We start from the raw sequence: 27678 nt of genomic DNA on the forward strand, positions 1-27678 counted from the left end.
AGCGCTGGCTGCCCCACTTCTGCCCCCGTGGGCAGCGATGGAGGCTGGAGCTGAGGGTGCTTGCTTCTCCCGTGTGCCTGGTGACAGGATGAGGGGGAATGGGCTAAAGTTGCTCCAGGGGAGGCTTAGGTGGGATATTAGGAAGAACTTCTTTACTGAAAGGGTTGTTGGGCATTGGAATGGGCTGCCCAGGGAAGTGGTGGAGTCACCATCTCTGGAGATCTTTAAAAGACGTTTAGATGTAGAGCTCAGGGATATGGTTTAGTGGAGGACTGGTTAGTGTTAGGTCAAAGGTTGGGCTCGGTGATCTCGGAGGTCTCTTCCAAGCTAGCTGAGTCTGTGATTCTGGGAAAGCGCGAACACAGCCCCATCTAACGGGCTCTTGGAAACGCTCCGTGCTCTCAGGGCGAGCCCTCAGGAGCCGGGCACTTGTGACAGCCGCCTCCCCCTGCTCCTGGCCGAGCAGGGCAGGGCTGGGGCAGGACGGAGCAAGAGGAGGAGGAGGAGGAGGAGGAGGAGGAGGAGGAGGAGCGGGCTCCATCAGCTGACCGCGTCCCGTGACGGGCCCCGGACTGACGGCGGCTGCGCCGGGAGGGCGGTCTCGGCGCCGGAGCTAAGATGGCGGCCTCCAGAGCCAGGCTCTGAGCGGGGCGGAGCGGAGCGGCTGCCGGGGCAGGGCGAGGGCTCGGCCCTTCACCCCTTCTCGCTGTCAAGCGCGGTGCTGGGGCAGCGCAGGCTCCCCGGCCAGGTAAATCCTAGCGGCGGGGGACGGGAGGGCGAGAAGAAGAAGAAGGAGGAGGAGGAGGAGGAGGAGGCGGCCGCCCTCCCTCCCTCCCTCCCTCCCTCTTTCCCCAGCCCCGGGCGGGGCCGTTGGGGCTGTGTGGGGCGGGGGAGGGGCAGCGAAGCCCCCTTGCCCCCCGTGAGGTGAGGAGCGGGGGTGCCCGCTGCTAAACGCGTCTGTTCCCGTGCCTTGGAGCAGGAGGAGGGAGGCTGAGCGTCCCTCCAGCCTCAGCCCGGCGATTCCTTGCCCCTCCGGTCCTGAGGCAGCTCCTGTAGCCGCGGGGCAGGTGTGTGCTCTCGCCTGGCTGAGCGCCGCTGTGGCCATGAAGGAGCCAGCCCTGCTCTTTCTTTCCACGGCCTCGGATCGAAGCGTTGTCGGTGTGAAACGCCCTGGAAAAAAGCATTTGCGAAGAGTGGGAGAGATCCGGAGGAGGCTTGCTTTTACAGAAATGAGATTTGTTTATCTTTCGAGCGGTAATAGTGTGCCTGCAGAGCACGAGCAGGATTAAATGTCCGTCTTGGGAAATCAGCTCTTCACGGTCTTAATTTTCTCTCAGTTCTTGAATTTCTTCCCTGGGTTGCTTTTCATTTACTTGTTCCTTTCTAAAATTTGGAACGAGTAGCCATACGAGATGGCTTTCTGTCTGCAGCTTTCAGGGCAGGTTCTGCTGTCAGGTGCTCCATGGCCAGCCCCGCGCTGGGGGGTGAGCTCAGCGCTGGGGAGATGTTGTCTCAGTGCCACAGTTCCAGCTTTTGTTTTGGTTTTGGTTTGTTTTCAGCTTCGTGATGTCGAGCTGTGGGAATGTTTCAGCGTGCTTCTTGGGAAAACGTAGGCAGATAAGTTTATTTGGAGTCTTCCCGTGAATGCAGCTACTCTCTGCTCTGTAACTGCTTTTGAAGTTAAGGTCATCTGAGATATATTTTACCTTTTCTTCTTTCCTTTTCCTCACAGAATAGATTGGTGGCGGTGTCTGAGAAGATAAAATTTGAGTAGACGGTTGCTTTGTTTCCTCTTAGTTTGTGCTGATTAAGAAATACTGCATTTCAGAAAATATTCAGTGTTTTAACCTTAAAGCCTTCATTTCAAAGAACTTTTGCTTCTGGCTGATTAAGAGCTGCCTCCTCAGGCTACTTGATTGTAGGGAGATTTATAGAGAAGGAGGAAGGCTGTCCAAGGGAGTGCTAGTTTCATCTTTGAACTCAGGTAGGAGTTGCTGTGGCTTAGTTCACAGTAACAAGCCCAGTATTATAAAAACAGCGCTTGGCTCTAGCCAGCTTCATTTTATAGATCTGCATCTTGGTCCAGTTCCTGACTGATATGGGCTGTCAAGTGCCAGAACACTTAATGGAAAAGAATCAGTAATTTCTGGCTATTACTGGCAGTTCTTCCACTTGAAACAAATTTCTGAGTGCTTGGAGACTCAGAGCTGAGTGTCTGTCCCCTTGTTGCATAGACTTTCCAGGAACTTTACCTTGCATTTTAGCCTTGCTGGAATAAATTTCTAAAATGATTTCATATGTATTACTTGCTCCTCTGGGTGTCATGTGATATTCATCACGGTTTCCAAACTCTCAGTTGTCCTGAGGGACTGAATCATTGCACTACTAGGTCTCAAGCGGTATGCTGGAGACTGGTTTTAAAGGTCAGATCTGTCTCAGAGTGAGCTAGTAACTTTTCTTTTAACCTGCATTTAGAGCTCAGTAAATGAAGCTTACTGACCCAATAAAACAATTCTTCGGCTGGCATTCAGCTGTGCTTTGATGTGTTGAATATTCAACTGTTCCACTTTTCAGTTTGCTTCTGAAAAGAGTGTTCTCAAGTCAAAAAATAAAAAATAAATAAATAAACCTTCATGATTATCCAGCCTTACTAATGATACTTAACATAGAACTGTATTCGGAAGAGATATGGCAAGGTGGCTGAACTGTGACTGAAAGGAACGCTTCTTTAAAATCCATCAGTGAGTAAACGCTTCTTCTCATACTCACCTGTTTGGCTCCTGGATCAGGTCAGTTCATTGATTCATCAGAAAGCCAGTATAGACAGAAAAGAGAAAACATGTAAGGAATAATCTGCTTACTCCCAAGGGAGTGGGAGCAGTCAGCTGGCGGATGGCCACCAGTGTTAGCACTGTTGTTTCTGGTAGTAGCACGGCTGGCATTCTCAGCCTGCTTGCATCCAGGATTAGCAAAGGCAGCGATGCTGCTGTGACTGTGGCAGACTGTGCTAATTATCTGTTAAGGATTTGTGTGGGTCTCATGTCCTTCTTATCTCGCAAGGAGGGCTGTGAGGCCCTGCGCAAGAGATGAACAAATCTCGGTTTTCAAAGCTAATTATGCTGTAGTACTTTAAGAGCAGAGTCTTTATAAGGGAAGAGTTTAATGTTTCTTCGAGAATCCGGCCGAAAGTGAAACTGCCAGTTAGCTGTCTAGGTTTAATCTACCTCTTTCACTGCTACGTTGGCTAAAACATTTCAGTGCAGAAGAACTGCATAAGTAATGCCTCCGAAATCTTCAGCAGATGTGTAAATGACAGGAGTTTGATGCTGGAACGTCTAGCTAAAAAATGTGTGTGTAGAACCACAGATAGACAGAACCTCATTCTGTCTCAGTGCCTTGCTTTTGCTTCTGTCCAATTGGTCCCTGTTTTTTATCCTCTTAGCATGTCTTCTCTCTCTCAGGCAAGTCACACTTGAGCTTTATGTATAATCTTATCAACGCTTCTACCCTCCAAGCATGATGGTGTAATAGAATAATCTTGTTTGAGGGCCCTGCAGTGCTACCTTAGCATTGGTGTTAAACCTTCATTTAGGAGAGAAATGGAAGTTTCCTAATAGCGTAGGGATAATGTAGCCAGGAAGAAAGCCAGCTGAATTCTGTACTAAACTTTGAACCCATGGCCAAACTCCTGACTTTATGCTTAAGCATCCCTTAGTTCGAGTAATTACAGCTATGCCTATCGCTTTGATGCCTGCAAAGTTACAGCTTCATTTCTAGCTCTGAAAGTATTTGTTTGAGATTGACTCGTCTTCTGTTTCCTGAAATAGACTCCGGTTTCCCAGATGGTAATTCTGTCTGAAGGATGTGAAATGCTGGAGAAGTGAAAACTACATGCAAGTTGAACGCAGCTTGTGTAATGCACCTATTCATGTAGCTTAAACTCAGAGGCAGGGGTGTCCTGGCAGCAGTTCAGTCCCTTTAATTTTAAGGGTTGCTATTTGTGGTACGTGCAGAACATGAAGATGCAGTTTCAACTCTTCCCCAAAAGCTGTTCCACTGCTACTTAGAGTGCTAAAAGAACCAGAAAGAAAAATATTGCTGAACTTCTGTATCGTGTATTGTAATTTGCTTTTTGGCTAATCAGGTATTGGGGGAATGAATTCGCTAGGCTCAGAAATGAAGTTCCAAGTAATGGATTACATTTTTCCTACAGGAACCTCAGGTTGTTTTGGCTATATCCCGCGTTCAACCTGCTCTCTTCCTTAAACAGATGAGCCATGTTTTTAAAATACTATTTTCAAAGTTATTATTGCCTTTAGTCCAGTAGGAATAGAACTGAACTAAGCATTTCATATTAAATTGAGAGCTACGTGTATGGGATAGCCGATAGCTGTGCTACAGTATGTTCAAAACAACTTTTGAATTTTTGATTTTTCTATTATTGGATGCCACAGGCACTAAATAATTAAAATTGGCGACTTAGTGTCTTGGATGCTGTTTAAAGTGAAATGCAGCATTCACTTTTAGAAAGTTGACTTGACAGAAAAATGGGATTATTTTAGATGCAGGGGGAAGAGGTGAAGATAACAGTAAGAATATTCTTCTTTTGGTGATTTAATATGGATAAGCGGGTTTCTATCACTTACACTGTCAATATGGCTAATCTTTATTCATAAAAACCTGATGTGCTTTGCAAAGGTAGTGGTTGTGCTATTTCAGGTACTAAAATCACCGTGTGTGACTAAAGGCAGGTAACTTTTGTGTTTCATGCATCTAAAAGGCTGACATTAAACTTGCCCTTACTGTGGAACCGTAGACAACTGCAAAATAACTGCTGAACTTTAACACAGCAGCTCAGAACACTAGGCTGTTGTTAGCCTTGTTCTCTGTTAAACAGCAGGAAAATATCTCAATTAATTCTTGTGCACTAAATCTTGGCATATTTTGCCTTTCTGCAGGGGAAAAAAAAAAAGGCTCCAATTGCTGTCCAGTAGCACAGTGAGTAAAGCCTCAAAGCTTAATGATTTTAATATTTTTAGTCTTAAAAAGTCAGGTGGATTTCTCACTTCCAGTACATGTACAATACTTCATGTATCGGTACCCTGAGTCTAGTTAGATGCTGGTGGCAGAATGAATAGAAGCTGCTGGTAGGAACTCACAAATGAGTTTTTCTCAGAGCAGAATAAAAGCTAGATGTTTGCCCTGCAAGTGTGGTAACACCTCTCCCTACTGTAAAGCAGGTGGTGTTCAGGTCTGGGAGACAACAGAGCCGTTTCAAGTAGGCTGGTGCTGGGAAAACTGTGGAGTTTACAGATAAATAGAATTTACAATCCCATGCTCAGTGGAGTTTTAAGTTTATATTCTACTTGCTGATACACCAGTCAGTGTCAAGAAAACAGGTTGAAAAGGGAGGTATGAAGCTTGTGGCTGGCACTTCCTTCTGAAAGCTAACAATAAAAACACAAGTGCTGTGTCTAAAGGATGCCATGATACAGCACGCTCTGTGTAGTTTGGACTAAGTGTACTGTTTTGATGCTATTCATGGAAAAAAATAATACAGCATAGTTCTTAAAACAGGAACAGTGCTGCTGAACGAACATCTTAACTTCTCCTGAAGCAGTGTTTAGAGAATTTAGCTTGCTATAGGTCAATTGGGTATTAACTCTGGAGAATTTGACTCAGATTGAGTCACTGAAATATGTGAATGCTGCTTTTGTCTCTTCCCAGGGGCAATACCACAAGTTCTCTTCACTAGCTGGTGGTGATGGTGCTGACTCTTCACCTGAGGGAAGGAATTTGCACGTTCATTTCAGTCAGGCTATCCATTCTTCACGTTCATGACTCCATAACTGCTACAGCCTTTGCTCAGAAAGAAAACAGCCTTAAGTTGTAGAGAGTAGAAATGAGCAGTGACCTAATGTTGCAGGTCAGCCATCTCAAAATGAGGAAGCTTCGTTTTGCTGAGCAAGTAGAATCATTTGAGTGCGGAAAGGTAGCTGGATTTGTACTCTGTTTCCTGCAGTACCATGACTGGGATTGAGTTACTTCAGCGTTGCTTCAAGCAAGCAACGGATGTGAATTCTTGCCTTTTTCTACAGTGTGATGTTTTGAGGATGCTGCTGTAGTAGTACCAGTCAGAGCAATCGAGCAGGGAATCGTGTTTTGACATGTTCAAAAATAAAACTAATGCTGTAGCAGTAAACTGAGAGTAATGATTTCTCTCTGAAGTGCCTGGCATGTGTAATAAAAGCAAAGTGAAGTAAAAGGAAGCCTGACTTCCCAAGTGTATGGCGTGCAGGAGTTGCAATCATAGAATGTGTTTAGCAGCTCCTAAAGTAATGATACAGTTAAGCAGTTGTAGGCAAGTTTCACCAAATTCCTCTGTGTTCAGGGAGTAGGCATTTATGTGTGAAATAAGCATGTCAAGATGTTAGTGGTGGAATTGCTTAAACTTTTACAGGACAGAAAGGGTACTTGGCTCTTTAATCACACTGTTTGGCTAATAAGTTTCTCAACTTCAAATTCCATTTCAGACTGGAAAATACACTGTTTTTTTTTTTTTTTTTTTTCCTCCAAGTTTCTCCTTACTGTTTAAAAAATGACAATAGAAATCTGGCTTAGTTTAGTTACAGATGTAAGATACTTTACTGGAATCATCTTGGTATTTAAGAACTGCCAGGAATTGAATGTTCTGGAGATGGCATAAAATGTGATTGAGTGTGCAAAAGTACAGGAAAAGTGTGGTTGTAATAAGGTAGCAAATGTCAGGGAGCAACTTATTGTGCCCTTATGCTGTTTAAAAAGCAACTGGTATAACAAGATCGAGGGGAAGCAATCCCTGTTCAACTCATCAAGCACTTAATTGATGTATTGTTTGCTAACAAGCATTCTTAATATCTATGTGGAATTGACAGAGCAGCAACTTGAGTGTCTTAAAGCACATTGATGACTAGTGAACTTTGGTTGTAAACGAAAATTGTGAGCATAAACAGGATGTCTTTCTTGTTTCCAGGTCTTTGCACAAAATGAATATAATAAGAGAAAACAGAGATCTTGCTTGTTTCTACACAACAAAACATTCATGGAGGGGAAAGTAAGTAATTTAACCTTTTTTTTTTTTTTTTTTTTCTACTAATGTTGTGTGTGATATTTCTCCTCTTTGTTATTGGATTTATCTATGTAGTTCCTGTATTCATAGGTAAAAACTGAACTAAAGGCTCCTGTTAACTCTGAACTGGCTGTATCTCAGCAGAATCAATCTGGATTTTAAATGTTGAGTCTCAGCCTGCCTTTGCACATGTTCCCATACTTCAGTGTAATACTTAACATGTTGTGTAATAGATTATCTGTTAAACTGCTAACTGAGACTATTTGAAGACTTCTGTTGCTAGAAATACACTTCATCCCAGTTGGGGGTCTCTTAGATCTAAAAATGAGTCTTCAGTGGTGCTTCTGTCTAAAAATGCTAAGGAACCTCTTAATAAAACTGCCCATTAAGCTCTCGTCTGGTTGCTGTTATACAATGTTTGGAGTCAGCTGTTAAGTGTACTTTTTGAAGCTGCAGAGGGATTTCTTTGGTATCCTTGCCCACCGTCCTTCTTGTGTACATAGTAGCTCTGTGGAACATCGAGATTTTCTGCTTGTTACCTGAACATCAGCCAGAGGAGGTATATTGTCTGCACCTCGAAAGGACAAGTTCTGTTTTGTTCTAATACCTGAGTGATGTCTGAATCTGTTTGGCCAGCTAGTTGAAAACGTTTTTTTTTAATTCTTGTGGGTTTCACCCAGCGGATAGCTAGACACCACGCAGTCATTTGCTTGTTCCCCCCACAGCAAGATGGGGGAGAGAATCAACAAAGGTAAAAGTGTGAGAAATTCTTGGTTTACTAAGACAGTTTAACAAGCAGGGGGAAGAAGAAAAAGTGATGCAGAACGCAACTGTTTACTGCCAGGCAACCAAGGCCCAGCCAGTCCCCAGGCAATGGCAGCACCCCTGGCCATCTCCCTTCAGTTTTATTGTTGAGCATGGTATCATGGTATGGGATAGGTATCCGTTTGGTCAGTTTGGGGCAGCTGTCCTGATTCTGTCCCATCCCAGGTTTTTGTGTGCTCTGGGCGTACTTGCTGGCAGGGCAGCATGAGAAGCAGAACAGCCTTGACTCAGTGTAAGCACCCTTCAGCAACAAACAAAACACTGGGGTGTTATCAATGTTATTTTCATCCTAAATCCAAAACACAGCACCATACCAGCTACAGCGTAGAAAACTAGCTCTATCCCAGCTGAAACCAGGGCGTAGCTTCTCATGATAATACTTCCTGAATTCTTCCTAAGAAAGAGCAGGAATATTGGGAAGAAGGATGGGATTGCATTGTGGCAGCTGCAAATCTTTCTCAATTGAGCTTTGAAGAATGGTGACATTGCTTCAGTGTCTAATCAGAGCTCTCTACCTTTCTGAAGCAAAAGCTAAAGTCCTGGATAGTCCAAAGTTCACAGTGGACTGAGCGGCTCTCTCAGGGTGAAATCTTTCTTCTTTCAAGACAGATCCTTGAGAGTGATTTGTAATAAATACTTATATTTACCTTGCTAGAATTCTGGTACTTGTGTAAATCAAGTCTTACCTGAGATCCACACGCTTGGATCCCTGTGGGAGTAAACTGTTCTCCTTTATTAACAACAAAACATTGTGTTGGGGTAGAACATTAGAATTTCTCCCTCTTAATCTTTTCATCCCTGCAGCAGAAAAGATATGGTCTTTTCCCATGACACTTCTGTGCATATCTGTAAATTTGGCATGCGTACAAATCAAGCCATTTAGTGTAAGAGCACACAGTGCTCAAAGTAGGGCTCTTGCGCAGTGCCTTCCATTAAAGATCCTGCTCCTACATGATGCAAGCTATTGAAGTTACAGTAAGATGATCTCAAACCTTGGTAGTGTCCTCGTAAGGAAGAAAACTCACTGCCCTTTCTTTTTTTTTTTTTTTTTTCTTACACATAACGAAAGGGGAAGAATTATCTAGTGAGTAGTTGCTGCTTGTTATGTTGCAGTAGCAGCTTGTATTTGAATGCTTAAATCCACTCTTCATAGTTGCAGACGTGGAATACTACTGTTCTGAGCACTGAAGTCACACAGTTCTCACAATGTTAACATCTCCTTTTATGCAATCTGTAACTAATTTTTGAGAAGTACTTTACTGCTCTGTATAGTGTCATCCATTGATAACATGGAAAAGAAAGAAAGCAGTAATTTAATACGTAGTGCTGAATGGGCCTGAATCACTGAGTATTCACAGGGTTTGGCACTTTGAATGGGAGCTGTTTGCATGGCAGTTGGAATATTTTCTAGCAGTACAGATGATGATGCTTGAGTTGATCTGTTGTTAGTGGTATGAAATAACTTATCAATCAGGATGAAGCTACCTTACGTAAATATAACTTCTGACTTCAACAGTGCTTCTGTGAAAGTAGTGAATAGGCAATAGTTAATAGGAAGAAAGGATATTTGCTTCAAAATGTTATTCTTAAAACAGCCTTGCTCTAGGCTGCACTGCAGAGTAGTTAGAGGGAATTAATGATGAAATCTTCCAAGCCTGGAGGTATAAATACCGGGTATTTTTATGTATTAATATTTATAGGTGAAGGTCTGGTCAAGGAGTGAGTTTAGGCTTTGTGTAGGAACTGACTTCTAAGTTGCCTCTGGTCAGGCAACAAGAATGAGCTCTTCTGAATTTCTCTAGGGAGAGGAAGTAAATGATAAATGGACAAATCTGTTTGTTTGTCACAGCACATGTTAGGAATGCTGGATAATAAATATGCTTCCTACATCTTGAAATATAGGCATGAGCCTGAGGGGGTGGGGAGGGAAGGAAGAAGCTGTCATGTTTGTTAGCTGGTCTTCAGACACATGCGATCACCTCAGATCTGTCTTCTGCCGCAAAGCACTGTGAAGCACTTAAGTTTAAGTGAGCAAATAAAACCTTAAACAGCGCTTTATTGCTTGTGATAAGTTTTTAAGAAGAGCATAAACAAGCTTTATTTGCAAATCCTGTAATAGACAGAAAACCTAAATTGTGCAACAAAAGCAGGAACAGTCAGATTTAGAGGATTTGATTGTATTTGAAGAACTGGAACATTCATTGACAGACTGAATATAGTAGAGTTATTAGCCAGGGTAACTTCAAATGTTCTGCTTCATCGCTATGACTTCTTTTGACCTGCTTCTTAAATGGTATCATAACATCCTAAATAAGAAAAATTCAACTATATGGGAAAACAAGTGGGTTTTTCAAATAGATAAATCTTTAAGGTGGCTGTTCAATACTTCAGGTTTTCTAAGCTTTGAACAAAATAAGCATTTGCTTGAATTGCTAGATGAACTCCTTTAGGCCAGCAGTGATTTGAACTCGCCAGTTTATTTGAAATAAAATTGCTGAAAATGGTAGGGAGTGAGGTTTGTGAGATGGACTGTGTCAAGCAGATACACTTGACCTTGCTAATATGAGAAAAGGAAGGATAGGTCAATTAACAGATCTTCAGAGCTACTCCTTCATTAACTGCAGTAATTTATCTGAAGGTCATGCAAGCTATTGCTTTTTTTGCAGCCCTAGTAGAAATCCTTAGCCTGATCTTATGCAGAAGTGATGGCTTGTGCTACAGACCTGGCAAGCAAGAGAGAAGAGGGGACTGTAGCACAAGAACACTGGGAAAGAGAGAAGAAAGGATCTGCTCCTCGATGCAGTGTCTAGTATGGCATAGATCCAGAGTAGTTAGCTGTTTCATTGATCCTACTCTGTTCTGGGTAAACCTCAGTTTACCAAGAACTAAATTAGCTGCTTTGATTCAATTTTAATATGGACAGCTAGCCAAAGTATTGTTATTTGGTTCAAGAAAGGTATCCATGCTCAGGTCCTGTTTCTTTGATCAGAGAACAGTTAATGGAATCAGCTCTGGTTTGGCTTGGCTTTCTCCATAGGACTACTTCTAGACAGAGCTATCCTAAAAGAAGTTTGTACGATCAGCAAAGCATTAGTAATAATTTGTTTCAAATTCTGATAACTTACGTTGCAAAACTTTGTTTCAGAAATTTGAAAGTAGTCTCTATATAAAGAGTTGGTTAAGGATGCCTTGCAGATCATGTCTAGGGAATGAAACCATGGTAAAGCTTCCCTTTTGGGTTTATATATACAAACTACTTGGCTTTAGCTCATGCTTCTTGTTTCTGATGTGCCTGAAATGCAAATGACTGTCTTGCTACAGCTGTTCTTTATGCACTATGACAGTCAATCATTAATGTGCTTGTACACTGATGTACAGTGACTAGCTGCGTATTGAGCTCTAGCTGCAGTGATCAGGAAATACGTTGAGTAGTGTTTAACTTGTATATCCCCTTTCTGGGTATATAGAACAGAATATCTTAGCATATTTTAAGGGTAAACCGAACTAACAATTTTACTTGATTTCTGGGTAAACTAACACACCCCTTTATATTCTAGGTATAAGAGAGTCTTTTCAGTCGGAACCCATGCCATCACTACATACAATCCCAACACTCTAGAAGTTACAAATCAGGTAAATACCCTTTTTGAACGTGGCTATTCAGAATTGATTTCTGGCTTCTGTTCGCTATTCAGAGCGAATGACGTCAGACTAGGTAGCTTCTAGTAGCCAAGAATGCCAAGATCTGAGTAGAACCAGAAGATACAGCAGCTTCTACAAAAACAAGCATAACAGAAAACTCTTGTTCCCTTCACTGAATCTACAAATAACCAACAGTTTTTGTACATTTAGGCAATTTGTCTTTATTAGGTGGTTAGTAATAGCTTGCTTTTTGATGTGCTGTTCTGAATGAACTGGGGTAAAGTTGATCACTGTAAGGCTTGGTCCCTCAAGGGAGGCGGGACACTTACTTACTTTGTAGAGTATCAAATAGGAATCTAAAGCTGTTGTGTAGCGTGCCAGCTCTTGTCTCATTACAGCAACTTTCTTGGTTATTATAGGTGTTAAGGGGTTTTGAGTAGAGATGTAGCTTTAAAATGACTGATTTTAATCTAATTACTTTCAATTGTCTAGTGGCCTTATGGAGACATCTGTAGTATTTCTCCTGTTGGAAAAGGACAAGGAACAGAATTCAGTCTAACTTTTCGCAAAGGAAGTGGAAAAAAGTCTGAAACCCTGAAGTTTTCCACAGAGCACAGAACAGAACTCCTTACAGAGGCACTAGTAAGTTTTTTTTGTCTTCAAACAAGCAATAAGTACTTCAAAATCATAAAGACTTGTAGTATACTATGCTTTCTTTCCTTACATTAAAAAGTAGAGAAGCAAGTTATCTTTTGAGCTCTTGTGTTGATCTAGTGTCTGCTGCAGCAACTGGTGTGTGTGATTCTCAGGTATTAAGTAAAGGTAAAAATACTGGATATATTAAACAAGCGAAATGGTGAGTCTTCAGTGAGGCTTAGTTCAAGTCACTTAAAACAGTGCTAGCCTATATTTAGATTTTCTGGATAGATGGGGCTATGATGTTTGTATTCATTCATGTTGGTTTTTTTGTTTTTTTTTTAAACAGAGGTTCAGGACAGACTTCTCGGAAGGAAAAATCACAGGACGGGTAAGTATCTGCCTTGTCTGGATCATGTACTATTTAATGAAATGATCTGAAGACTTCTACAGTGTTAAGTTATGTCTTAAGTTGAGTAGTGCTATGTGTGCTATTAACTCCTCTAAATTTGGATCTGAATTGTCTTTGAGAGAATTTGGAATTTCTTCAAAAGCAAGAATCCCATGAATGGTAGAGTACTTGAGTTCTCTTCACTTGCCCTTAGCTTCTTGCTGGTACATGTAATGAATATTATTCCTGAAATAAAGAGCTTTGCCACATGGAGCTCTTACTTGGAGGAAAGAAAGACATTAAGCTACGATTCACTATTCAATGTTTACAGTTTCCAGCATTTTACTTTTGAACTGCAAGTAGTTTTCTGCATAACATCTTGAATGCTTGGTGTGAGAACATTGTTTCGTGGGAGGATTTCTTTAGGTTAGATTAAAGACAAGACTGCTATTTAATGAATCTCAGTAATGTGGTAATAAGCAAGGCAGTACACAGAGCTGGACCTTGTACTTGTTTTTTACAAGCACAAGATACTTGAAGTGATATCTTCTGTAACTTGCATTGCACAGTAAATCCTCAGTGATGAGCAGATTAACTTTGCTGGAATATGGAGGTTCTTTTTGTCTTACTGCAGTTCACAAAGGACCTTAATTTTGCTGGCTTTAGTAAATCTCTATTTGTAATGGAGTATGAAGATAAAAAGCTTGCACTATAGTAGTAAGGTTTCCTTCAATGAATCTTAACTGGCTGAGTAACAGTGTCTTGTGCAACAGATATTTCTTTATATCTAACCACAGATGCACGTAGTCTGTGACTAGGCTGCTTTCTGGAGTAAAAGAAACTTGCTTCTTGGAATCCCTGTCTTGGAATTGCTGTCTTCCTTTCAAAATGTGGTGTTTAATTGTTGAGTATTGTGACTTCCTTGCCAGTAGGTAGCTACTTTCCTTTGATTCGTAGTGTTACCAATGTAGATAAGAGCACTGAGGGAAGTGGTATGACTTCTTGAACTTTACACCCATGCTGCCTACTAGATTGGAAAAGAATTGCTGTGTAGTAGAGGCATGTGCATGATGTCTAAAAGTAGCTCTCACTGCAGAGGTACAACTGTTACAAACATCACTGGAGTGATACGAGGAAACCTGTGATTCTAGAAGTGACTCCCGGAGGTGTGGACCAAATTGATCCTGCAACAAATAAAGTCCTGTGCTCCTATGACTATAGAAACATTGAAGGCTTTGTTGATATTGCTGGCTATCAGGGAGGCTTCTGTATCCTCTATGGAGGATTTAGTAGATTGGTAAGTATTAAAATATCTTGGGGTGGTGTTGGGATGTTTATAGCTGCATATTTGGTAATGAAACTTCAGTGTAATTTGAGCATAAAGTACGTGCACCTTCAGGATGCAGCTGTGGGTGCTTGGCTTGCAGGCAGGTTTTAAATCCTCTTTCTCATACTAATGAGAAACGAGTTAAAACATTTGAGAACAGTGTGTGCTTTTTCTAATTGCATGTAAAACTATGAAGTATAAAATATACTGTTTATATTTGGGTAGCAAACATACATTGAGCGTGGACATGGGATTTGCTGACAGTTCACAAAGTTATGAAAGTAGTAGGCAGTTATTACTAACCTAAGCAATGGAGAGAGATTACTCAGATTAATCAGTAGTGATGCTGTCTTTCTAGGTTTTGAGCTGATACTCAGCAACTTTGCTTGGGAAATGCTTGCTGCAGTGCAGTGTTGGTTTAAAAATTTTAAAAGGGTTTCTGTGTGCAAGCAGCTTAAATTGGTAACTTAAATATAGCTACTTCAGTCACTACAAGCAAACTGTGAGTAACTTCTCTAGTGTTTCCCTTGCTCTTGCACTGTGGCATGCTTTTCTCTGGCATAAAACTGTCAACATATGACATCCTTTAGAGCTGACCTAACCTCACCTAGCAAGGCTGGATAGCAGCCCTACAGATAACCACAGTGTGGTAGCCACATGAGCTCCCTCTGGTTCCTCATTCCTGCCAGGCTCTTCAGATTTAGTGCAGTCTTGTGGCTTTTTTTTTTTTTAAATGTTTAGAAACAGAAGTGCTGAGGTACTAACAGGCCAACTCCTGTTCTTATCCCTGCCATCAGAGAGGTTCCAAAGAGTGTTTATCAATATGGTGATAGGCGCTTTATATAGATAAAGGGCAGGCAGGTCATGCAGCCTTTACTTACTGGCATGCTAATATGTAGGAGGGAATCCTTTAGGAATTTTTTGAAAGGAAAATGTAAATCAGCTAATAGCCATTCTCATGTGTAATAAATACATTTTCTTTTTATACTGTGGATTTTGTAAAGGCAAGTCCAGCTTGCCCAACTGCTGGGAAGATTCTGTAATGTTAGGCAGGTGTATAAGGGAGGATTATTTCAGGAACCATGATTACTTGAGCTATGCCACATATTTCACTTGTCTCCTATCAAAATTTGCAGCACCTGTTTGCATCTGAGCAGAGGGAGGAAATTATCAAAAGTGCAATAGAGCATGCTGGCAACTTCATAGGCATCTCTCTGAGGATAAGGAAAGAATCCTTAGAATTTGAGCAATACTTGAATCTTCGCTTTGGAAAATACAGCAATGATGAATCCGTAACGTCTTTAGCAGAGTTCGTTGTTCAGAAAATAACACCTAGACACTTGGTAAGGATATCACACCTAACTTACTTAGTTCCTCTGAAGCGCTAGAAATTCTCTTTTCTAACATGCCTTTCCCTTTTCTAACATTTTTTCTTAAGGAACCTGTGAAAAGAATACTAGCTCTTACAGAAGCTTGCTTAGTTGAACGGGATCCAGCTACCTATAACATCGCAACTTTGAAACCTTTAGGCGAGGTAAGAGGCGAGCTTTTTTTTAAAAAAAGCTCTTCAAGCAGAAGCTCTAATAATAAGAATTTGATGTACATAAGATGGCCTTAGTTTATGGAGTAGAAAAATAACGTGGCTCTGTGAATGTGATCCTTATCTCTTCTTTTTAGGTATTTGCAATAGTATGTGACTGTGAAAATCCTCAGCTTTTTACCATTGAATTTATCAAAGGACAAATTCGGAAATACTCTTCAACGGAAAGGTAACTGGAACTCCTGGCGGTCGTGAGTTCAAATGAAAGTTGCCATTGTTGTGCTTCTAGTCTCAGCTTCCATAAACGGTGACCCTTGGAGGTGTTAACTTAAAGCCTTGCTATTCTAGTGGTCTGCCACTTACAAATCCAAGATGTGTTACAGCATCCAAATCTCTCCCCTTTATATTTACCTAAATTTAAAGTAAATCAGTCCTGAAGTTTTCTGATGACCACATAAAGGTGTTGGACAGTTAAATACAGCTTGTTTCTTCTAAGCAATCTTGCTCTATGTATGTTCTTGGTTAGGCTGTATAAATGAGAAACTGAAAGAAAGCATGGTGTAAGGAGTGTTGAAATGTGAAGGCTGCCAAGCCTTTGAGCTGTCCGTTTGACATGGTCTTAGTTGATTCTATTTAAAATGACCAACAGAATAGCCATCCTGCACTGTGGTTCTAATGCAGTGTAGTCCTGCTGAGGGAGGTTTTGCAGAAAGCACAGGGAAGAATTGACTTGTAACACGTGTAACACACAGATAATCTGGAATTGATCCTTTAAGTGAAAGGCTGCAGCTGTCTACATACTGTGTAAAACAGCTCTGTCCTTACAGTGAATAAAGGAACACTTGAAAATTAGATTTCTTCCAGAGGGGTAGCTGTTAGTCTTGGTAGAGATTGAGTATTGCTGCTGTTCATCTTGTGCTTGACTTCTTTTTTTGACTTTGTTCTTTGGCACCATTTTTTGATCAAAATTTTTTTGGCGTGTCTTTTTCCCAACCCAGAGATTCTCTCCTAGCTAGCTTGCTGGATGGAGTGAGAGCCTCTGGTAACAGAGATGTGTGTGTGAAAATGACCTCCACGCACAAAGGACAGCGTTGGGGATTGCTCAGTATGCCTGTCGATGAAGAAGTAGAGAGCCTTCATCTCAGGTTTTTGGCTGCTCCTCCAAGTAAGCTAATGCTTATTACAGGGTTTTATAGTGTTCTTTTAAACATCCAAATGCTTAGTCAGATGCTGTGTACTTAACTTTTATGTCTTCTTCCAGATGGGAACTTCGCAGATGCTGTGTTCAGGTTCAATGCTAACATTTCCTACAGCGGAGTACTACATGCAGTTACACAAGATGTAAGAATAAATCCCCTACTCACCCTCTGAAGATGTTGTTAACACACAAATATTAACTCATATTTCTTAACCAGGGTCTGTTCTCGGAAAACAAGGAGAAACTCATTAATAATGCCATAACAGCATTGCTCTCACAAGAAGGAGATGCTGCAGCATCTAATGCAGAGCTTGAAAGCCAATTCCAAGCAGTAAGAAGATTAGTGGCTTCAAAAGCAGGCTTCCTTGCCTTTACTCAGCTTCCAAAGTAAGTGAGAAGTCTCTTGAGCTCAGAAGCAGTAGGTGAAAACAATTCTTGAGCTTTTTATAGCTGATCTTTAAAACTGAGAATTTGGCCTAAGAAACACTTCTGAAAGGCTCTGTACAGCATTGCATCCAGTAGTATGAGCCTGTCATCAGGCTTTATTATATTTTAAGTATCCCAAGTTATCATCGGTATGTAAATGTGATGTTTTTCTTAACTATCCTCTCCCTTAAGAGTCAAATGCAGTTTAAAGATTTGTTTCCTAGTCAAAATATTTCTAAAATGCACCTTCAAGTGTCCTTGAAGTAGTCAGTTCCACAGTTCTTAAAGTATGTTGATTCCATTACTATCTTCAGTTCAACACAAGATAAAACTTGATGTGAGAAAGCTGAGTTGTACTCCTACAGTAAGTACAGGCTTCTGGGAGCTTGTCTGAACTGGCTAGCATAGGGAAACAGGACAAACTGCTCAACGTTCTTCTGCGTATGAAATTCTTCAGAACCAGTTTTGACTTTAGATGATGGGGCAGCTGAAAAGTAACATACATAGTCTGAGACCTTTATAGAGTTCCGTGTGTTTTTTGTGCAGGGTTCTGCACTACCACTGTCCTGTAACTGCACAAATATGCTTGGTTTTCGTGAATGTGCTCTCAGCATATTGTTAACGATGAAGTCTAACGCTAATGTGTTCTGCCAGAGAGTATCAAAGTTTTGTGAACTTCAGGGTTCTTGTTTGCCAAATGCAGTGGGAACAGGCCACTCTTCTATTACTGGACTTTTGTATTAAAACTAAGATCTCTTTTCTCTAAAACTGGTGGTTTTGCTTTTTTTTCCCCCCTTTCAAAAGGTTTCGAGAACGATTAGGAATGAAGGTTGTGAAAGCCCTCAAAAGGAACAATGATGGAGTAACCCATGCATCTATTGACATGCTTTGTGCTCTTATGTGTGTAAGTATTAAATTGTAGAAATGTGTGAACTGCAGACTAAAAGATGCAGAAATATGGACTGCACTTCAACTTGCAATGTACTCAAATATAAAATAACTTGTGCTACAGTGGTTTCCTGGTGAACTTGAAGCTGCTGTAGTATGAGTTTTTCTGGATTTAATGTGTGGCTTTAGGACTACAGCTGTTAAGAATTGAGGGTTGAAATGTGACTGTATTGTGAATACTTTTTTTTGTAGCCCATGCATGATGACTATGACTTGCGACAGGAGCAGCTGAACAAAGCTTCCCTTCTTTTTTCAAAGAAGTTTCTAGAAAACCTACTAGAGAAATTCAATTCCCATGTGGTAAGTCAGATTTTGAAAGATAGCTTTCATAAGTGTTTTTCCAAATTAATGCCAAAGCACTTTGAACATATTTAACTAATTGTCTTAGTCTCTGGAATCAAAATACAGAAAATATAGCTGTTTAACACTGAAACTTGTTCTAGATTGCTTTGGGTCTGGGCAGGTTAGAAATACAGCTGTCTATCATGAAGAAATTAGGTGTGTCATTAAACATGCAGACATAGTTAAAAGGAACATCCAATTTCCATATATAGCAGAGAGTAGCATGAACTGGTACGTAAGGGCTTAAAACTAGAAAAACAAAAAGCAATATGCTGATGTATGTGGCCATAAGTCTCTGGTGCGCTCTTGGAGCCAATACTGCATCGTTAGTCTGAGTCATAAGGCAGTGCTTTGGTATATTTTGAACTTGTATTTTCAGTTGTCAATTATTTCATGCTGTGACAAGGAGGAGCACCTTCAGCATCATGAGTGCTGAGTAAAATTTGCATGAATACTCTAGTTGGGGGAGAAACACTTTCTGTATAGCGTGTTTGTCTTCTAATTTCAGGATCATGGGACAGGTGCCCTAGTAATTAGTTCACTTCTGGACTTCCTGACATTTGCCCTATGTGCTCCATATAGTGAGACTACTGAAGGGCAGCAGTTTGACATGTTGTTAGAAATGGTGGCATCTAATGGAAGAACGCTATTTAAGCTCTTTCAGGTGAGACTTCAACTGTTATTTTTTCTTTTGATGTGCAAAATGACCAGTAACAGGATTGAAGTAATTCTTAACATAGATAATCTACTGATCTCAATTTCTTAGAGGGAACTCTAGTGTTAACGGCTTATAATGCCAAATATATATTATCAGAGGCCTTAAGTAGTCAGTGCATTGTAGTTTTTCTTGTTCTACTGAAGGATGAGTTTGCTTATTGTTTATCTGGCTAATGGACTTAATTCTTTTCCACCTTAATAAATTTTTTGGCCTGTTGCTTTAGCTTCAAGTTGGCTTGAGATGGTAATCCTGTAGTGAATGATATGCTGAATCATTGTAAAATAGAGAATCTAAGATGTTTTGGAAACACTTTAACATACAAGTTAAGTATTAAATCAGATTCAGCAGATGCACAGATCTTGCTCTCTGGAGAACCTGTCAGCTTAGTCTCTCTCTGAGTAACAGAGTTGGTTACAAGACTAACTCCACAGAATTTTCACAGGATTTTTTGCTAAAACACCTGCGCTTTCTTTTGGTTTAACCACCTCTACCCACACCCCAAAAGAAGTTTAAAGGAAAAAAATCAACCAAACACAAACAAAACAGCTAGCATGCTCTTCTACTTCTTGGTGTTGGCCTGTCACAGCTTCCCCAGCACTATTACAGCTTCTCTGGTACATTGTGCTGTTAGGTGCCAGGAAGCTCATCTAATAGTTGCATGAGAGATTCTTGTTTAAAAGTATAGGATAGGAGCACTTACTGGAACACGGGGCTAGCTTTCACAAAACTTTGATTAATTTTTGCCTGTAGTTGGAGTTAGAATGCATCGTACAGATCTGATCTTCAAATTTTACACCTCACTTTTTGTCAACTTTCTATTGTAGCACCCTTCCATGGCAATTGTGAAAGGAGCAGGTTTGGTGATGAAGGCAATAATAGAGGTGAGATTTCAGCAGTGTTACTTGGGATAGCATAATAAGTATGTATCAACTATTTTAGAAGTGTAATGTCAATATTGTCTTACCAGCAGTAGCTACTTCTGTTACATTAGTTTCTCTGGGGGGGAGGGAAGGTGAGGAACAGAACACTAGCTTAATTGTGAGTGTTTTAATATAGCAACTTGCTTTGTTTTGCACTTGAGGGTTTGGAAGGCATGTGAGTTGAGATGTTAGGTAGCGCCTTGCATGTTTTCATACTGCAGTCGAGGTTTGGCTGTTAATGTTGTATGTAGCTCAGTCACATACTTCAGAACCACTAGACTTGTCCTGCATGTGAAAAGAATCTCTCAAGGAGAAGAAGCCATGTTTCTTGGGACTTTACTGATACACTGCCAGTTGGAATGGGATTGGGATTTGCAGACAGCAGTGTTGCAGAGCAAGCTAGTGATGTCAGTTTCTGTTCTTGTTCTTCCTGCTTCAGTAAAGGATTTCGCTTTGATAGTTTCCATACCAGAGCTACATCATGATGCATGGGCCAAGTCCATACTTCTGGAGGGCTGCTCGTGATCATTGTAGGGTGACCTTGCTAACTGACTCTAGACACTTCCAGTGTTGAAATTCAGGTCTTAAGTTAGTGCCTCATTGTGTCACAATGGCTTATGCATCTGAATTGTACCTAGTGCTTTCTTGGAATGGAAGTGAATGAACACTTGAAATAGAGGTGCTATAAACCTGCAAGTTTCCACTCATATGTCAGATAATGTTAGCTAAAAGTTACTGTGCTGTCTACTATGACTCCTATTATTTGAACCATTGGATTTGGCTCAGTAAAAATGCAATGAAAGTTTGTTTTTAATTATTGATTGCAACCAACATATCTTGGACGAGTGACTCTTCTCCATGTCACTGTCTAAACCAAAGAGCACCAGTTATTATTTTTAGAAGTAGTTCCTATTGACCAAACTCAGGCAATAAACAATTACTTGTGGTTGTCATTTTTCAATCCTAACTTGCAATTGTAGTGTGGAAGTATTATAAATGTATGACCAATATCCTGATTGATGATGATGTGTAATGCATCTTACCCTATCAAGTTACTGTCCCCATAGATAATGACTACCAATTATCTAGTCCTTGGCTTTACTACAACTCCGATCACTTGCTGTTGAGAACTTGCAGTTAAAGCCCATTGTATTGTGGCTTCTGGCTTTTGGATATTAATTGACATAGCTGATGGTCTAGAAGGTCTCGGAACTGTAAGACTAAGATAAAAGCAGCTTAACTAAGATTCTTTCTCTAGTAATCATCTTGCCCTGTTTCCAAAGGAAGGAGACAAAGAGATTGCTACCAAAATGCAAGATCTTGCCCTCAGTGAAGGTGCCTTACCTCGTCACTTGCACACTGCTATGTTTACAATAAGCACAGATCAGAGGATGCTTACAAATAGGTATGTCAGTCTTGCTTGATATATTATGTTTAAAAAGTGTAAGTAATGGCTCAGTTAATACTGGAAATACTGGGAGCTCAGGGAAGAAAATTTGTAGTTCTTTAGGATGGTATCTTCTTCAGCAGCAGGTGTGTTTAAGTGGAGAAAACTTCATCTGAGACTGTAGCCAAAAGGGGAGTTGGCTCACAAAAGGCTCAAGTTGTTATTTCCTTGAAAATATTCAGAGAAAGAAAAAGCAAGTAGAATGTCTGGAACTTGCAAAAAGGCTCAATTTTATGATGTAACTGCATAAATCTTGGTGTGCACACCTCAGACATCTTGCATGCAGTTAGGGTCACCCATCTCATCTGAGAGAAGTCTAATTGTACAGAAATCATTCTATGGGCTCAACAGTGAGTAGAACTGGTGAGCTCTAAGGCTGGGCCTGAGGGCATGCTGAAGAGGATATGAGTAATGATTCAATTAATTCCCCCAATATAAGGTTATCGAGGCTATAGCTACACCGTCCTGAAGTGCTAAAGGATTTGCTAAAGCAACGTAACCAGTGAAACTTGGTGCCACTGTGTCATTCAGAAGAGAGCTAGCATGAAACCTTCCATCATACTAGTTCTGTTTGAAGCTACTTATGACTTGTTTTTAAGTGACGCTTTGGTTCAACACGTTAGAACCCCAGTGATGACTGTTGGCAGAAAGTGTTAGTTGGCGTAAAGGCAGGCTCCCAAAAGAGGCTTTCCTAACCAATAACTGGTATTAAGGTCTTCAAGTAGAGCAGTCAAGAGTCTAGAAAGCCATCAAGTTCTTAACCCTAGCTGTAACTTAAGATTAACTGGATAAACATACACTTCTAAATTAAATATTTAGTTTCTGCTCTATTGCTCAAGTGTTCTTTTGAGGTCTAGATCAACAAGCATGTGCTGCTACTGTTCCACTAACTTCACTAGAACGTTTTAAAGGCAACACTTTATGCTCAGCATGCTTTATACCTGAACTGGAACAATATATTGCTTTGTGCTCTTACACACTGAAGACCACAAAACTCTTGCTCATCTTCATTTCACCAGCATGGTAAGGGTTTAAACTCGGTGGTTTATAAAGCTGTATAAAATACTGACTTGTGGTTTGTTCATTTCAATGGCTTTTTCAGGCAGTTAAGTAGACATTTGGTTGGCCTCTGGACAGCTGAGAACAAAACTGCAATGAACCTGTTGAAACGTATTTTGGTGAGTAAAAATGGGATGTGAACTGGGGAAAGAGTGAAATCTGACTTCCTGCAGTACTAGAAAACTTGGGCTAGGCTATATAGTGGAAAGCATCCCCTTTCCCCTCCAAAGTGTGGAAGTCTAACCTGCAAGATCAGAAGTCTGGCATCTGCTGTTTAAAGGATATTGATGGCTAGTACAAAATATCTTAGGTTCTTAGAGTTCTACGACTCTCCAGTCACTCTTAAAAAGAGCGTACAACACAAAACTTAACATGTCTTTCTTTATTGAAAGAACAAAAATGCAGAAAACAAGGTAAACAGTCTTTAATGCTTGGTTCCCAAAAGAGTTAAGAAACAGTTTTCTTTTTATGCTTGCAGACATGTCCAACTTGGTTGCTTATAATGCTGTTAAATCTACATACTTGATGTTTCCTGTGTTCTTTCAGTCTTAGAGCTTTTTCTGAAAAGTTCTTCTAAGTTGCTTTAGTGAAAATAGGTTTTCAAATAGTGTTGTAAGGAATTACTAAATATAGAAAAATGCCACTTAAAATTCAAAGTTGCAGTTCCTCAATTCTTGGCAGAGCAGGCTGTCCTGATTTTAGCCACTGATTTCTAGAAGGCTTAGTCAAATAAGACTACTTTTCTCTAATGTCATGTATAGCACTCAGCCCCATTATGTAAACACTAGTGTTAGTATTCATTCCCTTCTATACTGCTGTAGGGTCAACTCTTCTCTTCCTGCAGCAATTTGTTTCATTAAGTGCTCCTTTAAGGAATGGGATATAGGCAAAAGAGCTCCACTGTACCAAAGCTTAATTATGTGCCTCTCTTTAATGGTTCTGCTAAGGATGTTGGTATTTCAGTAATACAAGCAAAAAGCTGCTGCAGCTTCACTTCCTTGAGAGTAGAATATTCTTTCCGTTTTGAAACTGGCCAATTCAAAGGAAATACCTTGTTGCCTAATGTAATGGTTTCTGTTCTGTTAGTCACAGCTGTGTTCACGCTGCTTTTCATTGTTTTTAGCCACCAGGTTTGCTGGCATACCTTGACAGTGCTGATCCTGTTCCTGAAAAAGATGCTGATAGGATGCATGTGAGAGATAACTTAAAAATTGCAACTGTAAGTAAACATAGCTGTCTTGCCTCCTCCATTCTGTACGTATACAGTCTTGGAGACTTTCAGTACAGATCAGTGTAATACTTGAATTTCTGTATCAAACATGTCGATAGACCTGCAACTAACCAGTGGGGTTTCTTCTGCAGGATCAGTATGGCAAGTTTAATAAAGTGCCGGAGTGGCAGCGGCTAGCAGGAAAAGCTGCAAAGGAAGTTGAAAAATTTGCCAAAGAGAAGGTGGATCTAGTCTTGATGCACTGGAGAGATAGAATGGGCATAGCTCAAAAAGAGGCAAGTATTTTAAGCTCTCTGTTAACAACTTGACTAAACATGGAGAGAAACTGACAACTCCACTGAAATCAGAAGAAGATTCACAGTAATAGAGGTGTGGGGATGTGAGAAACTTCATTCTTTTGTTTAGATTTTCTACCTCTTACTGGTCTTCATCTGATTAGAGATAGGTTCTGGGGAGAATGTAGAGTAGGGCAAAGAGTACATTCAGCATGTGTTAAGTTTTAACTTGTTCTAGCTAACCTAACCAAATTTGAGTGCAGCTTGTTCATCTCTTCTATGACAATTGAATGGGAGAATAGGAAGTTCCTGGAAATCTGGCAAAAACAGCCTTTAAACCACATTTGGAAGAAACTATAGATATTCTTTGCATGTGAAATGATGCCCGTTGTATGTGGTGGTATTTAGTTCTAGAACCTACCTGAAGCTCAGTATTATCTTGAATAGTGGGCTTTCCAGCAATACAAATTTTTGATCAGTCATAATGCCCTTAAGGTTGACAAAGCAGCACAGCAAGTCAAGTATTTCAGTGCTTAAATTACAAAAGATTATGCATAAAATCAAGGTTGAGATGGAGGTGATAAGTGACTTTTGATCTGAGATAAGGGGACACTGTCTCCTTTTTTTATTTTGTCATGTTCTGTTTGACAAGCATTGAATGGTGAAGTGCATTTCTTAACTTTCTTTAGTGTCATGACTAAACTTATTCTTATATTTGGGAAATAGGAGGAATCTATTTCTTCTTTATATGTAAAGAAGGATGAAAAGAGAATGTGAAGTATTGATCACACCACTCTTTATACTTGATCTGGTGCAACAATAAGCTTGAATTTGGGAAAACCTTAACTTGGTAAAATATTGCTCAAGTTTGATGCACTCTGTGGTGCAGAATTGATAGTTACTCTCTGAAATAATGGTGAACTAGATTCAAAGCAAAGTTTTAATGTGAAAATATGGAAAATGGTGATAGAAGGATGAATTGCGCTTGAGGATGTTTTGCAGTATTAGTGCTTGCAACATCATTTTAAACATCTCATCTCTATACTTTAAATGATTGCTTTTTCAGTACAGGGTTCTGAGCTGTTTAATTTCACACTAAATGTATGTTAGCGTAGCTTGGAAAGGGTAGTAGGTGAGGTTATGACCACTTTAAGTTCAATGGCTGTGGCTTGTTAAATGTTCCTTTTCTCTTTTCTTCCAATTTGCTTTTACAATCAGGACAGAAACAATATGGTGAGTTTGTATATTTCAGCCATGTCTGTGGATTATGTTGCTCACTTTTGCTTGCATGTAGAGTATAACATTGATTTTAAAGCTTGAGCAAACTAGGGAACCTTTCAGTGGCCAAGTCAGGCTTGTGACATGTTTCTGTGACTTGTTCCAGTTACTTTCACTCCAAGAGCAAGCAGTCTCTGTGTGGTTTTTCCCTCTGTTGGCTTTGGAACTGCTGGTCTTATTGTGGATGCCAGTCTTAAAGCTCTGCTTGCTTTTTTTAGCTCAGTGCTAAAAGTACTGTTGTCTTGCATGATTGGTTTATGTGAAATTGGTATCTTGAAGTATATTCAATATTGGCTTATCCTGGTTATCCTGGCAATCTTGCTAGCACAGAGTGCTTGTGGTGATGGGAACTAAGCTTCTCTCAGGGAGGGATAACTTGTTTTTAAAGGAACGACTTGTTAAACAGCTGAAAGTTTCTCTGGCATGATTTAACTTGTTGTAAATAACACTTGTGAAAGTCTGTTGCTGCTGCTTACTAGATAGAGACCTTGTTAATGAGGCTTAACCTAAAGTATAGCTTTTCAAGGAATAAGAAATCCAAGCTTTTTATTTTAAAGGGAAAGAGGGGATTCTTTTTTACTATTAATTTCTTAAATTTGTCTTTTTTGCAGAACATTATTCAAAAGCCAGTGATATTAAGGAAACGACGGCAAAGAATAAAAATAGAAGCAAACTGGGATCTCTTCTATTACAGGTAAAATACTAAGATTAATATGGTGGAGTCCAATGTTATCAGCTGGATGTTCTTGTTAATATCTGAATTCCTGTAGATTGTTTCCAGTTGATGCCTGCTTTGAAATGGTGTAAGTGCTTTATGACAGGAAGTTATGAAACTGTAAACCATGTAAAGATTTTTTGTTTAGAAAAGGGGAGGGGAATTTGGAAAGCTTCTCAAACATTATCAAGATAAATCTTTTTTTTCTGTGTGTCAAAAAGTGAGCGACAAGCTGCAAATGCAGATCTGCGTGATGTAGAAGAGTAAAGCAAAGTAGCACTGAAAAGCACTGTATTGTATTAGTGCATCAAGTTGTGAGTTACTTGATACCTTTTAACTTGGATTGGAATAAAAATGAGTTCAAGGCTAAAGGAGAAAGCATTTGTATATACTGTATTTTAAGTAGTGCCCCAAGTCCTAAATGCGGCTTGCTTACCTGTGAGTTCTTACAGCTGTCAAAGTTGAAAAAGGAGGGACTTCTACTTGGAAAAAAGGGAATATCACTTCTATCCGGCTAGGAGAGGAATGTTTTAATAACCCTTGACTGTTCAGCGGGCTTAAGTGGTGCTTAATGTTTCTAAAGGTGAAATTATGTAGCCTGTCGCTACACAAATATTGCATAAAAGGAAGATTTGTATGCTCTTAAACCTCAAATGTTAAAGTGCTGCTCTCAGCCAGTCTCTGGGTCCAAATGCTGGTTTGTAACTGTCACTGAGTAATGTCCACTGACTGTCTTGTGATGTTTGAGAACTTTTCTTCTGACACGAACTACTGTTTTTGTTCAAAACATACGCTAGGTATGTGCCTGTCTGCTCTCTTGGGTTGTTGTTTACCTCTAGCCCTTACTGCCTTACAGTGAATAGCTTGCAAGTCTCCCATTTGTCAGCAGTATGCAGATAACTGAGCCAAAAGAGATGACAACAGGCATGCTTTGTTCTGTGCTAACCTCCATAATAATGAAAACACCATACAAGCAAAAAAAGCATAGTTCTTCTAATTAGAGACCACTACTTGGGGCTTTCTAATAATAAAGTTCGATAATGCCAGCCTTCTCTAGCTTGCTAGCTGAGTCTTACCTGGCTTTCAGATGATGTTTGAAGGTTTTAAACTGTGTAACTTTTTTTTCTAGATTTCTTCAGGACCATACTAGATCAAACTTAATTTGGAACTTCAAAACACGGGAAGAACTGAGAGATACTCTTGAGTCTGAGATGAGAGCATTTAATATTGACAGAGAACTTGGTAGTGCTAGTGTTATCTCATGGAACCATCAGGAGTTTGAGGTAAATAACGCTCTGTGTTAGAACTTGCATATGTAAAATCTGGCTACTTAAAATGTCACTTCTATGCCTCTAGCTACATGAGTGAATCTTGTGTTGACGATCCCTGACTGCAGGCTACAATTCCCCTGGTTATGGAATAAACTGCTAGGCCTTAAGGCTATGGACAGGTGTTATTGCCCAGTGTCACTTAGCAAGACTGAAACCTCTTCAGCCTGACAAATAATGCTTTAGAAAAACCTTTATACTCATACAAGAGGAACAGAGACAAGCTGGTATTACGCTGTTGTCAAGTTAAGTCATGGGTGTTCTTGAGTGTGCTTAATGAGACTTGTTTTGGGTAGCTTCACAATTCACTCTTTGATAGCAAGT

At 40.2% G+C, this 27678-nt stretch overlaps 1 protein-coding gene across 2 annotated transcripts in view; it reads left to right on the top strand.

The window, feature by feature from the left end:
* The first annotated feature begins 598 nt into the window (after positions 1 to 598).
* The window catches only part of DNAJC13 (DnaJ heat shock protein family (Hsp40) member C13), a 53296-nt gene continuing 26216 nt past the window's right edge, over positions 599 to 27678 (top strand). The window contains exons 1-23 of one of the 2 annotated variants that reach the window (XM_082753522.1): positions 599 to 748; positions 7013 to 7093; positions 11491 to 11566; positions 12068 to 12217; positions 12561 to 12602; positions 13699 to 13899; positions 15066 to 15272; positions 15368 to 15463; positions 15607 to 15698; positions 16468 to 16634; positions 16731 to 16810; positions 16885 to 17054; positions 17898 to 17997; positions 18234 to 18341; positions 18892 to 19047; positions 19926 to 19982; positions 21305 to 21426; positions 22571 to 22646; positions 23651 to 23746; positions 23890 to 24033; positions 25252 to 25266; positions 25923 to 26005; positions 27156 to 27309. In XM_082753522.1, the coding sequence (XP_082609648.1) occupies positions 7026 to 7093; positions 11491 to 11566; positions 12068 to 12217; positions 12561 to 12602; positions 13699 to 13899; positions 15066 to 15272; positions 15368 to 15463; positions 15607 to 15698; positions 16468 to 16634; positions 16731 to 16810; positions 16885 to 17054; positions 17898 to 17997; positions 18234 to 18341; positions 18892 to 19047; positions 19926 to 19982; positions 21305 to 21426; positions 22571 to 22646; positions 23651 to 23746; positions 23890 to 24033; positions 25252 to 25266; positions 25923 to 26005; positions 27156 to 27309 (2460 nt within the window). In that variant the 5' untranslated portion in view covers positions 599 to 748; positions 7013 to 7025. The remainder of the gene's footprint in view (positions 749 to 7012; positions 7094 to 11490; positions 11567 to 12067; positions 12218 to 12560; positions 12603 to 13698; positions 13900 to 15065; positions 15273 to 15367; positions 15464 to 15606; positions 15699 to 16467; positions 16635 to 16730; positions 16811 to 16884; positions 17055 to 17897; positions 17998 to 18233; positions 18342 to 18891; positions 19048 to 19925; positions 19983 to 21304; positions 21427 to 22570; positions 22647 to 23650; positions 23747 to 23889; positions 24034 to 25251; positions 25267 to 25922; positions 26006 to 27155; positions 27310 to 27678) is intronic. The other variant, XM_082753523.1, reaches the window with a different exon arrangement.

The sequence above is a fragment of the Aythya marila genome, assembly GCF_965140915.1.
Source record: "Aythya marila genome assembly, chromosome: 2".
NCBI classification, from domain to species: domain Eukaryota; kingdom Metazoa; phylum Chordata; class Aves; order Anseriformes; family Anatidae; genus Aythya; species Aythya marila.